General features: G+C 39.2%; 1 protein-coding gene across 3 annotated transcripts in view; it reads left to right on the top strand.

Annotated features, from left to right (window-relative positions):
• The window catches only part of celsr3 (cadherin, EGF LAG seven-pass G-type receptor 3), a 57,542-nt gene that overhangs the window by 16,672 nt on the left and 26,807 nt on the right, over positions 1 to 14,063 (top strand). For all 3 annotated transcript variants that reach the window (XM_060882180.1, XM_060882179.1, XM_060882178.1), the window contains exons 4-13: positions 6,530 to 6,752; positions 7,562 to 7,677; positions 8,069 to 8,157; positions 8,276 to 8,433; positions 8,814 to 8,977; positions 9,139 to 9,264; positions 10,033 to 10,202; positions 11,115 to 11,300; positions 11,578 to 11,688; positions 12,923 to 13,091. In XM_060882180.1, coding sequence (XP_060738163.1) covers positions 6,530 to 6,752; positions 7,562 to 7,677; positions 8,069 to 8,157; positions 8,276 to 8,433; positions 8,814 to 8,977; positions 9,139 to 9,264; positions 10,033 to 10,202; positions 11,115 to 11,300; positions 11,578 to 11,688; positions 12,923 to 13,091 — 1,512 coding nt within the window. The remainder of the gene's footprint in view (positions 1 to 6,529; positions 6,753 to 7,561; positions 7,678 to 8,068; positions 8,158 to 8,275; positions 8,434 to 8,813; positions 8,978 to 9,138; positions 9,265 to 10,032; positions 10,203 to 11,114; positions 11,301 to 11,577; positions 11,689 to 12,922; positions 13,092 to 14,063) is intronic.

The following is a 14,063-nucleotide window of genomic DNA, read 5'->3' as shown; positions in this document are numbered from 1 at the left end:
TTTATAACCATGAAATAAAAAGACCATCAAACTTAATTTTTTTTGTTTTACATTCAGATTTTTCACAAATGTATCGTGATGCATATCAAGGATCCTAGATATGAAAACCCTACCTCACATGTAGTTCCATTGTTTCTTTAACGCACAAAAAAATCCTCATGTGGTATGTCTTTTTTGGGCTTAGTTTAAAATGGACATGTGATAATAATCAGAATATCTGCAGTATGAGTATGAACCCCAGTAAACTTAATTCCCATGCGAAGACTGAGACAAAGAAAACAATAGATGCATTTTTAAATGCACTTGGGCTGGAAATGTTGCTGAAAAACTGATAACATTGGTTACATCTTATACCTCTGAGACGTAATGTACATTCAGTGAGAATTCAGAGCTGTGCCAAAAAATAATAATAAACTGAAAATAATACACCACAAATTGGTCCAATTTGTTTGTCTAATATTCTGTCCTTGACATGTAGCCTATAACAGCCCACTCTTTTTTGAACATGGACGTCTGTATACTGTAGTTACTATGGTTACGCAAGAGAGTGTCATTTTTTTTATTTGCCAATATCCAAAAATGTGTTAAAGAAGGAACTTTCCTATGTGGAGCAGATGAAAGTGGAGCAGAGAGACAATGAACACTTAAAGTGTCTGAAAGTCTTCAAAGCTGCAGACACGATTTCTGGTACTTTTCTCAAATCATTCATTTTCATAGCCAATTGAAAAGTTTTAGCAGTTTAGGGTTAGCAAACTGTCGAAGGTAAAAGACATCTCTGTGGCATGCGGCTCTGTGAGAATGAATACCGGTATTTGGTTGTACTGTTTTCAACAACAATGATGATGATGATGATGATGATGATGATGTCACTTATCACATGACCTGTGGATTTGGAAACATTAAACACCAGTTTAAGCACAGCACATTTTTTGTTCTTTTTCCCACTTTTCTTCCATTTTTAAACACAGCAAAAAAATAAATAAATAAATAAAATCTAGAACGGTTCTCCTCCAGATATCCAATACAATACAAATTTGACACATCTGCATACTATTAGGGTTTGGTCTTATTTTATAAAGTGAATAAAGTGTATTTGTGTTCTCAAATACATCTTGGTTGAAAAGATTTGTGCTGAGACAATTTTTCCTTTCCTTTCGGTGAACGTGGAATTTTTTTTTTTGCCAGGAACAAAGAACCCTCCACTTTAAGACAGCTAGTGGGCTGTTGCATGTGGTTGAGCTGATTTCATAGGCAAAAGGAGTGCGCTTGTACAAGTGGAAATGTCTGTGTGCGGTGTATGAAAAGTCTGAAGTCAATCTGAAGGCTTAAAATTCTTAAAATGTTGCTTTTTATAGGATGGATGTTTGAGATGGATGGATTGTTATTCCTTTAGAGACATATTCTGGCACAAAAGTGTAGTCCCATATTCTGTGCATTTTTCCACATGCCTGTGTGTGTATAAGTGCTTTGTGAATAGGGAGGTGTGCGTGTCTCTAAGTGCTTTGTGCAGGGTAGCCATCAAAGTGAAATGTTTTATCGTAATTGCTTTGTGTTGCCGTCACTGAGGCTTCACGCTTGTTCTTTGTTTGTCTCTTTCTTTCTTTCTTTCTTTCTGTCGTCCTGTCTTTGTCCCTCGCTCTGCCTTACTACCTTCTATCTCTTCTACCATATATATATATATATATATATATATATATATATATATATATATATATATATATATATATATATATATATATATATATATATGTATAATTGAATTTCTCTGATTTTTTTTTGTGTACATTTCCGTGTTTTTCCACTTTATCTGCTTGTTACAAGACCTTGTCAGTATTGCATGGATTTTCAGCTGTTTGCACACTTGTTTAAAAGGATGTACTTGAGAAAAGAGATGATCAGTTGCTGAGACTTGTATAGTTTAGCTAATAATGAATAGACAGTTTGTGTTGTTTGTGCTATAGCTGTTTAGATTGTGTTTTTAAGTTGTTAGGCTAGAATTCCTAAAACACACAGTATTAAACTGGTGCAGGGATTTGATTCATTAATTGATCAGGATTAAATAACTCATGCACAGCTTGCCTTTATTTTACTTTAATAGGCATGGGACAATAATTGAAAAGATTACTGTCGATTATTTTATTAATAAGACATCACAATGGTGCCTCTGTCTTAAGATGGGGATGCTTACATAGAAAACATTTTCAAGCAGTTTTTCTGCTTCTGAGATAATAAGGACTTTAAGCGACGACGGCTGTAAAGACAGGTAAAGAGCGAACATGGATTTAGTTCTGTTTGCCGTAGCCGTGGAAACTAAAGTCACTAGGCATCGACTTTACCACTGCAGTGGAACGGAGTGACAGTCTTTGTTCCTCAAAAAAAAAAGGATTAAAAAAAAAAAAGCAAGAGAAGAATTGCTTTATAAAAGACAAAAGATAATCAGAAAAGAAGGGCTTTTGCTGTCTTACCATACCAACAAGTCTGTTAAATTAGATGTATCATACAAGCAGTTCCCATGTGTCTAGCCAAGTTTCAGATTTCACATGTCAACTTTTGGACATTTCTGTGAACTACAAATTCATTATGGTATCAAAGATGTCTTATTGTGACTTATTGTGACTTATTGAGTCGGAGATTCTGAGATAGTTGGTTCTTAGAAAGCTGTGATAAATTCTAAGTGTCTTTGACCAAATTGCTTTGTATTCATTAAAGCAATTATGTCCTTATGCAATAGTGTCAAAATAATTAATTTCATCACAGGTTAAAACAGGAAACAAACAACTTTGACAAGCCAGTAATTTTTTTGCAGTAGTAGAATCATAGACCACGTTTCCAGGAAGCAGTGAGTCAAACTCATGCATGTGCAGAAGAGTTCATTCTGTCTTACGGCTGCTGTAGCCATCATTTCCACCTTATTTGTCTCTGACACATAAAAGGAGGAAACAGTGACTCTTTTATGCTGTGACAGACTTGTTTTTTATTTTTTTATTTTTCTGTACTAGCTTGGTTTTACTTCTTCCCTTACAGGGAGCCAGTACAACTCAATACAAAATTCAATACACTTTTAGTCATTTTTAATCAGGGGGGAGTGGTCTGGATGACTCCGCCCTCATTTACAGCCCACGAGTGTCCACTGAATGTTTTGTGACTATGAAAATGAGATGTTATGGCCTTCACACTCACCAGATCTCATTTGTGAGACTTTATATGAGCCTGTTAGACAATTCTCTTCACTACCATCACTACCATCACCAAAGCACCACTAAAGGGAATAAATTCTGGAAGAATTGTGTTTATTTCTTCAGCAAAGAAAATCCAAAGATTTTGTTGTATATGTGCCAAGGCTTATTCAAAGCTCTTCTGGAGGATCGTGATGGCCTAACACCTTGAGACACACTGCATGATTTAGTACATTTCCTGCTGATCTGATTCACAGCATGCTTGATTGCTGTTTAGTTGATTAAGCTGTAGTAGAGTGAGGTACATTAACTAGATCACGGCTGTGTGATGGTACAATGAGCTTGACTTTGGGCTTTGGTGGCTGGGGGATTGGATTAGAGATGTAATTCTTTGCACAACAGGGCTGATGGGAAACTGGATCATGGCCCAAAGTGCCTGCCGTTTCATCCAGCTCTGTGTCATGTGCAGCACTGTGAGGAGAAAATGAACACACACATTTACCAGACACTCCTGCTTCTGCGTCTCATAGCCTGCCGGATTCTACTGTATGACTGGACGATTGGATGTCTCTCAATCTGGGTAATTATTTTATTGGATTATTTTTGGGAGGTTCCAGTGGCAATGTTTTCCTGTAGTCATGCACACACCCAACGACACACACACACACACATTTTTCTGAAATTAATGATTACCTTCTATTGCTGTAGCTAATTAATGCTTTGCTTACACCCAAACATACCTATAAACCATTTAAAATTAAAGCTGTAAAATAATTGTCATTTTGTGTTGACCCGGTGATCGTGAGGATATTTGGACCTCACGAAGGATTTCACACACACACACACACACACACACACACACACACACACACACACACACACACACACACACACACACACACACACACAGATCAGTAAATCACAAAAAAATTAAGTTTTTTCTTCTTCCGTTTGTGGATTTTCATTTTTCTCTATTATAGAGAGCATTGAATCTGTTGCAGATTAAAAATCTGCTGTGTTTGTGTAGCTGAACTGGTGATGAATGATGGAAAGTGATGGAAAATGATTTATTCCTTTGTCCCCCATGGGTGTGTGTTTATGTGTGTGGTTGCTAAAATGTTGTGTATTAGCCATGGGCTGCGTTTAAGTGGTGTTACCTTGTCTGTGTGTGGTAGATGTTTGTCTTTGTACTGAGTCCTGAAGCTGTGTGTGTGTGTGTGTGTGTGTGTGTTATGGAGGAACACAGGACCAGTTGGCACAGAGCCACAGGGAAAATTTTGCGTTTGGTGTTGGGAGGATCAGTGTGTGGGGGAGGAGCTGACGGTTGCAGTCCAGGATCACCATAGGGCATCAGAACCATTCTGTGTGTGTGTGTGTGTGTGTGTGTGTGTGGTTGTAAATGCATGTTATCCTTACTTCTTGAGATTTATTAACCACATGTTGTACCAGCATAATGTCAAGACTTTTGGCACAAGTTCATAATGCCTTTGGAAGAAATCTGCATGTCTGGAAAAGCTAAATTCTCTTTTTTTCTGCAAGAGCTAACCAAACAGAAGGAAAACCAGACTGTATGCAAATCAACAGGCTGTAGGAAAAATGGAAAGCTCATGACAAAGGAAAGTGGAATAAAGACAAAGAGGAAAGATCGATAAACAGACAGACAGACAGAGAGAGAGAGAGAGAGAGAGAGAGAGAGAGAGAGAGAGAGAGAGAGAGAGAGAGAGAGAGCAGAAAAAAATATTGGGAAGACCACAGATATGTAGGATGTATATAAGGATGGATAGGAAGGCAGACAGAGAGCAGAAAAAATATTGGGAAGACCACAGATATGTAGACGTGTAGACAAACACTCTGTATTATCCTTTTGTCTTTCTGTTTAGAAGGCAGACATACATTCAAGCAGGCAGACAGATAGACAGGCAGGTAGATAGACAGGCAGGTATACAGATAGACAAGCAGGCAAACAGACAGACAGGCAGACAGATAGACAGGCAGGTATACAGATAGACAAGCAGGCAAACAGACAGACACATAGACAGGCAGGTAGACAGATAGACAGACTGGTAGACAGATAGACAGGCAGGTATACAGATAGACAAGCAGGCAAACAGACAGACAGATAGACAGGCAGGTATACAGATAGACAAGCAGTCAAACAGACAGACACATAGACAGGCAGACAGACAGATAAACAAGCAGGCAAACAGACAGACAGGCAGACAGATAGACAGGCAGGTATACAGATAGACAAGCAGGCAAACAGACAGACACATAGACAGACAGATAAACAAGCAGGGAAACAGGCAGGTAGACAGATAGACAGGCAGGAAGACAGATAGACAGGCAGGTAGACAGATAGACAAGCAGGCAAACAAACAGACAGACTGGCAGGCAGACAGATAGATAGGTAGCCAGATAGACAGGCAGGCAGACAGACATACAACACATTATTAAGTTTTTTGTTCATTCTATGTCACAGCAATTATGAGATTTATATTATAGAAAAAACTGAACTTACTTTTTGTCTATTTATGGTTACACTTAATTTTGTGGAGAATCCAAGAATCCATGCAGCTATAAACAGAGGAAAAAAATGCAGCGTGTTACCATGAAACCTTAAATTTCTCTATCAAGAAGAGTCATAATTTACAAAACTTATAATGAAGTCAAAATGTTAAATCAGTTCAATCATGTCTAAGATATTTCTCCTTAATATATAAGGTAATATATTTTGCATTGAGATAACAACTGTAACAGAATATACAGAATATTCATTCATTCATTCATTTTCTACCGCTTATCCGAACTACCTCGGGTCACGGGGAGCCTGTGCCTATCTCAGGCGTCATCGGGCATCAAGGCAGGATACACCCTGGACGGAGTGCCAACCCATCGCAGGGCACACACACACACTCTCATTCACTCACGCAATCACACACTACGGACAATTTTTCCAGAGATGCCAATCAACCTACCATGCATGTCTTTGGACCGGGGGAGGAAACCGGAGTACCCGGAGGAAACCCCCAAGGCACAGGGAGAACATGCAAACTCCACACACACAAGGCGGAGGCGGGAATCGAACCCTCAACCCTGGAGGTGTGAGGCGAACGTGCTAACCACTAAGCCACCGTGACCCCTTATATACAGAATAAAATATGTAAAATATTATTGTAAATCAACAGTGGGTTTTTGTGTGAGTGTGTAAGTGTGTGAGTCGGCGGTGTATAGCGGGCGCTTCTCACGCGAAGGGCGAGTCCTTCTTACTTTTCCTTTCTCCTCCAAGCTCAGACACACCATTGGTGTGTGTATATGTGTTAATGTAGATGGTTAACAGTGTCCTCTCCTTACAGGAGAACGCTGTGAATTTGATCGGCGCACAGGCCGTTGTGTAGCTGGTGTGTGTCGGAACGGAGGGACGTGCCATGAGCTTTCAGGTGGAGGTTTTCGCTGCGAGTGTCCAGCGGGTGGCTATGAGAAACCCTACTGCGCCATCAGCACTCGCTCCTTCCCTCCCAAATCTTTCATCATGTTCAGTGGACTGCGACAGAGGTTCCACCTCTCCATCTCTCTCTCGTGAGTACAGACATATTCATGAAATAAACCACACACTTACACATACACATACACACACACACATAAGCATACCCAGGCACATTATAATAACAGTTGGAAATGAAGGCTCTGTATTTTTCTCGGGTCCAAAAAATTCAAGAGAGAGATCTGAGAAAAAGACTGATAAAGAGAGATGAAAGATGCCTTATAGATAGAGGTGAAGAGATTCAATACCTTCTGGAATCTATTTCTATCTATCATCTTTCATTTTTATTTTATTTAAAGCTCCTCCTTCTTTTGTGCTTTCCATTTCTTTCATCCAGTCTCAGTACTTTCATCATCACGCTGTGTCCGTCTCTGTCTTTCTGTGAGTGCTGGATCTCATCTGTCCTCAATGTTTGGTCAGATTTCACTTGCGTTAGTGGCATGGCAATATAACAGATATGTTTTTTTTTAAATCCATGTGATATCTAAAGCATTGATATTTTATGAAGTAAAAGCCAAAAATAGCATGAAAAGTGCAGCATTCAATCTCCCTTCCCTAGGTAGTAGTCTAACATTAATCTCAAGCTTTGTCCTTCTTTATTAACCTTTCTCTCCATATTACCCTTTGTGACTCACACACACACACACACACACACACACACACACGTGCAAGTGGATTTTTCAGTCAATACACATGTTCCTCCAGAGGCATATCCACAATACCACATAATCCATTACCTCAACACACACACATACACACACACACACTCACACACACACACAACAGCATATGAGCATTTTCATTATATATTCTGTATTCATTGTCTGTGTGTTTTTCTTTACAGGTTTGCCACTCTTAAGAATAGTGGGCTGTTGATTTATAACGGACGCTTTAATGAAAAGCACGACTTCCTGGCTCTAGAGATTCTGGATGGTCAAGTAGTGCTGAAGTACTCCACAGGTGTGTGGATGTGTGTGTGTGTGTATACACCAACATTCAAAATGATATTTTCCTCTGTCTGGTGACTGGTAGTTTAAATATATTCGCTGGCTCACAAGTGTTGTGGTTCTCCTGATTGAGTGATGAATAATTTCTTGGGTTTCCACGCACCTCTAAAAACATGGCAGAAGTTGGATAAGCCATTCTAAATTACCCCAAAGTGTGAAAGAGTGTTTGAAGTGTGTTTGTGTGCACATGGTGCTCTTAGATGGACTGGCATCACATCTAGGGTGTATTCCTGTTATGCTGCCAATATTTCTGGCTTGTAAAAATCCAACTTGACCCTGGCCGGGATAAAGAAATTGAGTCCAGACTTGTTATTAACCTGACCTGTGTGTGCTCTTTGGTTCAGGTGAATCATCCACACAGGTGAGCCCGTACCTGCCAGGAGGTGTGAGCGATGGGAATTGGCACACGGTTCATATCCACTACTATAACAAGGTCAGTGTGTGTGTTTGAATAGATCCATTTAGCCAAATTAAAGTCATTATTGCTTTAGTAAGTATAGTGTGTGTGTGTGTGTGTGTGTGTGTGTGTGTGTGTGTGTGTGTGTGTACAGCCCAAGAGGAGTATGAGCGGTGAGGTGCAGGGTCCTTCGGATGAGAAAGTGGCTGTGTTGAGTGTGGATGACTGTGACACTGCTATCTCACTGAGGTTTGGACTACAGCTGGGAAATTATAGCTGTGCAGCACAAGGCAAACAGAGCAGCAGTAAGAAGTAAGTAAACACACACACACACACACACACACACACACACACACACACTAGAAGTCTGCAATTCTCAAAGAGATTTTTCTCAAATTTGTGACATTCAGCCTGTTAACTGTTTTGTACAGACAAAAAAAATCAGATTTTGCCTATTGGCCACTCAAAATAATTCTTGAACACACACATAAAACTAACGCACACTTGCATATGTATAAGCTCATAACCTCAATGATATTCTCTGCATGGCAAACTTCTCACCTCTCTTCAACTCTGTCTGTTCCTCTATCTATTTTTTTTGCCTGTCTGTCTGTCTGTCTGTCTGTCTATCTGTCTGTCTGTCTGTCTGTCTTTCTATCTGTCTGTCTGTCTGCCTCTTCTCTCTCTATTAGATCTTTGGATCTGACTGGGCCATTGTTTCTTGGCGGAGTCCCGAATGTTCCAGATAATTTTCCTTTTGGAGCGAGAGAATTTACTGGATGCATGAAGGATCTTCACATCGACAGCAAACCTGTGGACATGGCAGGCTATGTTGCGAACAATGGCACTTTGCCAGGTGTGTGTGTGTATGTGTGTGTGTGTGTGTGTGTGTGTTTTAATATGTTTGTGCATAGCCAACAATAGCCACTAATTAATCATTCATAAACGTCTGATGTCATCAGTGCTCCCACTGTTTTTATTCACTGATGATGTCATTTGAATGCCTGGTCCTGATAGGCTGTAGTGCCAAGATGCCGTTCTGTAAGTCAAACCCATGCCAGAATGGAGGCACATGCAGAGTGAGCTGGGAGACGTTCTCCTGTGACTGCCCACTAGGGTTTGGAGGCAAAGACTGCAGCCATGGTAAGAACACACACACACACACACTTTTATGTATGCCGAGTACAGGCAGAACTAAAGGCAGATATTTCCTGTAGTTTTGTAGGTTTTTAGCTGCTGCTACACTCTTTAATCCATCTTTGTGTGTGTACAGAGAGAATATTTAAATCTCTTCAACAATAAATCTCACTAACACTCATGATATTACTTGAGCTTTAAAAGAGTTTCTCAAAACGTAAGAATTCAATAAGAACAACTTTATTAAATTGGCTTTCATAATAAAAGCTACATTCGGTATATCAGGCTAGTATTATTGTATTTTATTGATATACAGTTAAATTATTTTATACATTTATCCAGCAATTCTGTAATGTGAAAATAAGAAACTATATATCTTACGGCAATTTCTAAAAGCACAGAGAAAGAATTTATTATATTTATATTTGTTTTGTAAAGCAAATTCCGTGTCTATCTCTTTTGCGTTTTTTGATTTAACTTGTTTAACGATCCAGATAAATTAAACTGCCTTCATTTTTTTTATCTCATTTCATGTCAGTTTCATTGGCAGTGTGTGAATCTGTATTAAATGTTCACAAGATCTGTTGGCTTTATGCAGCATGGGGGGCAAGACGTCGTGCCGTCTGTTACTAAAACAAACACAGTGTGTTGAATGACAGAAACAATTATTCAGCTCTGATCGCTGGTGATTAAAGATGAGACCTGATAGCTCTGATTTAAAATGACCATGTAAGAGCTGTGCTGACTGATCACATGATCATGCCTCCTCCTCAGCGATGCCCCACCCCCACCGCTTCCTCGGTAGCAGTGCGCTGTTATGGGATCTAAAGAATGATGTCACCATCAGCACGCCGTGGTACCTGGGGTTGGCTTTTCGCACACGAGCCAAAGATGGGATATTGCTGCAGGCGCAGGCTGAACAGTACACACACTTAATCTTTCAGGTGTGTATACTCACACTCTCAAACCTACACACATCCAGCACACAAATCCCTTTTAGATTTTTGTAGTCGACTGATGGCAAGTGTGAGTGTAAATAAGAGATGGAGCAAATGCCACAGAAGCCAAAAATCACCATTTTGTTATATATTTATAAATATCTGTAGTTTTTAACACCTTTATTTCACTATGTTACTATTTTTTATTCTACGTGAGAAAGAATATAACTGATGATTTTTACTTCATTATTCAGCAATTGCTCTAATTTTATATAATCATGATAAAAATGTTTGGCTTAATTCATTTATTCATTCATTCATTCATTCATTCATTCATTCAAACTAAAACCATTTTTATTTATTTTAATATAAATGTTTTTATTTTATTTTTTATTTTTGTGTAAGGTTTCTTTTAGCATTAAGAAAATGACCACTTAATAGTACTATTAATCATTTTAATACCTATGAAAAGCTTTAAGGCAAAACGTGAAAGAACGTGAAAGAACGTGAAAGAAAATGGAATCTATAGCTTTATTAATAGAATTAATGGAATTACTAATTAATACACAAATCATCATGATTATTATTTTTGATTTCTTTTTATATTTCAAATGGCATCTTAGCAAGTAAAACATTTCTTCATTTTAGTAAAAAGTATTAGAAGGATTAATCACAGAAGGATTAATCTTATATTTTCCTAGAAAGAAACGGAATTAGTTTGCAATAGAAGAAGAAAAAAGCTTTCTTTAATGCACACTCCACACTCGTCCTGTTTGTGTTGCGCATTTTGTACATTCTGTCTCTCTGATTTCACCGCTGTTTGTCCTCACTGTGAGTTATTCATAGAGATGCTCTATTGATCCATTGATCTTCAGAGTGCTGTGTTGTGCTGAGAATTGTGCTGGTTATAATTCATAGCTCACAGCGGGTCAGTTGGTGTTCTCGGTGACCAGGGGGTCGGCTCAGCCCGTGCGTTTGCGGCTTGATCAGGTGCAGGTTTGTGACGGACGCTGGCATGACCTGCAGCTGGAGCTTCGAGACATCCGCAGTGGACGAGAGACACGTTACGTGGCTACTGTCAGACTGGACTTTGGACTGTATCCGGTACTCAAACTTTCAGTAGCTGTGTTAAGTATACTGAGTTTGATAACTTAAGTGCAGAAGTTGATTAAATTGCATACAAGTCCATATTAAATAAATTAAAAAGAAGTAAAAAAAATTTTATTTCCTCTCACTGATTTTGCAAGTCATGCCTTATTAGATTTAAAAAGATAATGGACTCCATTAAGCTTAAATGCTTTCTTTTCCTCCTTCTCTACTCTCTCTCTCTCTCTCTCTCTCTCTCTCTCTCTCTCTCTTGCTCTCTTTCTCTCTCTCCCAGGAAACTGTAATGGTGGGCAGTGAGATTCATGGGCTGAAGGTGAAGCACCTGCATGTTGGAGGAGTTTTGGGATCGGGAGAGGTGAAGAGTGGGATACGTGGCTGCATACAGGTCCGCCACGATGGCATCCATGGCTTGTTTCTCTGACACCATGTCTAATTTTTCTCAAAATGCCTCATTTGTAGCAATCATAACTTCTTAACTTAATATGTTATTCATCTGAACCATTCATTAATGGATAATCTTACACACCTAAAGTTGATTTATGATACTTTAGTGTGAAGAGGAAAGAGCATTCCATTAGCATTTACTTTTGAATTTATTAATCAGTTCCTTGGTAATGGATCTCGTAATGTATGTTAGAAACACTTATTCAACATCCTTTATCTATCTCAGGTTACATGCACTTGTTTCACATCAGTCATTAGGGACATAGCTATGTTTTTTTTTTTACCTTTTTATTGCCTTTGCCCTGAGACAATGTGAACACCTACGGCTCATAGGAAACAAAATCAGTGTGTTAAGTAAAATGAATGATCCAGCAATGTTTGACTATTAATATTATCAACCAATAAACCTAGGATTAATATTAGGGATTACTGTATGTATATATGTTTGTAAGATGCTTTTGGTGGCACAAGTGGTTATGGCTTTGGGTTGTTGATCACAGATTCAGAGTTCAAGCCCCAGCACTGCCAAGCTGCCACTGTTGGGCCCTTGAGCAAAACCCTTAGCCCTCTCTGCTCTAGTTGTTCTGCATCATGACTAATATACACAATAATTATTTTTATACTACATATCGTCGCTGGCAGACAGAATCCTCATATCTCCAAAACCGTTATTTTTCAGGAAATGAAAAAAACGCCATACCTTATCTGCAGTGCACAGGGTTTAGTCCGCGTTGCAGTGGATTGTCTTGCGCTAAATTCCTGTCCTCAGACGAGCACCAGAACTAGCGGGGGTCAAGATTTTTTTTTCTTTGAGCCCAGTGTTTTGAAGACATTTACCTCAGAAGACGTGTTGATTCGTTGCGACTCTTCTTGAGGAGAAATATGCTGCGAAGCTCTCCCACGGAGTGAGGAAGAGGTGGACAGTTGAAGTCTCCAATGGAGTTATGAGATTTGCGCTCAAGCTATTTTCAAGACTTTAGATTGGTTAATAACCTGTAAAAACAACAGACCCACGTGGGGACTGACCAATAGCATCGATATGTGAAAAAATATGAAATTGACCAAATTTGGACATACGAGGTTTCCGCCCGACAGCGACGATATGTGATTGATAATATATGATGTAATATATCATTGTGTATGTGTGTGTGTGTGTGTGTTTTGTGTCTTTGCAGGGTGTACGTTTAGGGGTGCGTCCGGATTCGCCCGCTTTGCCCCGCCCGACCAGAGCTGTAAAAGTAGAGGCTGGTTGTAACATTGGTAACCCCTGCAGTGCCTCCTCTTGCCCCTCCCACAGCCAGTGCTCTGATGAATGGGAACGCCATACCTGTATCTGCGAGCCAGGTAACATGGCACATGTGTGTGAAATAGAAAAGGTGTTTCCAATTGGTGTGACTCACGAATACAGTTTAATACAGTGTTTTATTTACACTAAACATTAGGGGAACTGAGCTGTTGTCACAGTCATGGACAGGAATTTTGCACACGCTGTGCAGATGGTCCCAATTATTAGCGTTGTATCAGCATGACGACTTCCTCAGGTTGAAAATCTGTGGGTTTGGAAGGGAGAAAGTGGAGATTTTTGGCTGAGTGTTGCATTCGTCTGTTTCCCTGCCGTGCAGGTTTTTGTAGGGGGTTGGGTGAGCTGCCAGCCGGCGCTGATTTGCATAATTATTGCCCTTCGGTAGTGGGAGATTGGATCGAGACCTACCTTGAGTGCACGTGTGATTGTTGATAACCGGAGCTGGGCAGTGTCTTTATGACTGCTGTTCTTTGTGCTGAATGTTGTTGCTAAGAATGTGGACATGGTGTTACTGCTTCACGAAACCTTTTTAAACATAATGTGTGTTTATGGATTTAGATGTGTACAATATTGAGGCTATGTTTCCATGCTAAATTTTCTATCAATGCAAATTAATGAGTTCTGATTGCAGATGAAAAATAATATTTCTATGCACCAGTTCAGAACTGAGTTAAATATTCTCCCTCCGTCTCCTTCTCAACATCACCCTAATAACATTTAAATGTTAGATTTTAACATTTGTAAATACATAAAATTTGTAAATACAATTTGCTTTTGCTGTACAATATAGTGGTGTGTTTATTTTCCAATTATGTCCTGAAGGCTTTTATTCCTCTTTTACCACATCATTCTGTCACTAATGCTGCTATAGAACATTAATCAAAACCTTCCAACTATTTGTATTCAATTTAATTAAACAGTTATAAAAAAAAAATAGGTGGTTATATCAGGATGCTATTCTAACGATCAACATTAATGATAATAAACATACAGGCAGAACCTGCAGTACCCAG

The sequence above is a fragment of the Tachysurus vachellii genome, chromosome 11 (genome assembly GCF_030014155.1).
Source record: "Tachysurus vachellii isolate PV-2020 chromosome 11, HZAU_Pvac_v1, whole genome shotgun sequence".
In the NCBI taxonomy this organism is placed as follows: Eukaryota; Metazoa; Chordata; class Actinopteri; order Siluriformes; family Bagridae; genus Tachysurus; species Tachysurus vachellii.
Note: the sequence above shows the minus strand (reverse complement) of the source record. Positions and strands in the feature narration are given on the sequence as shown.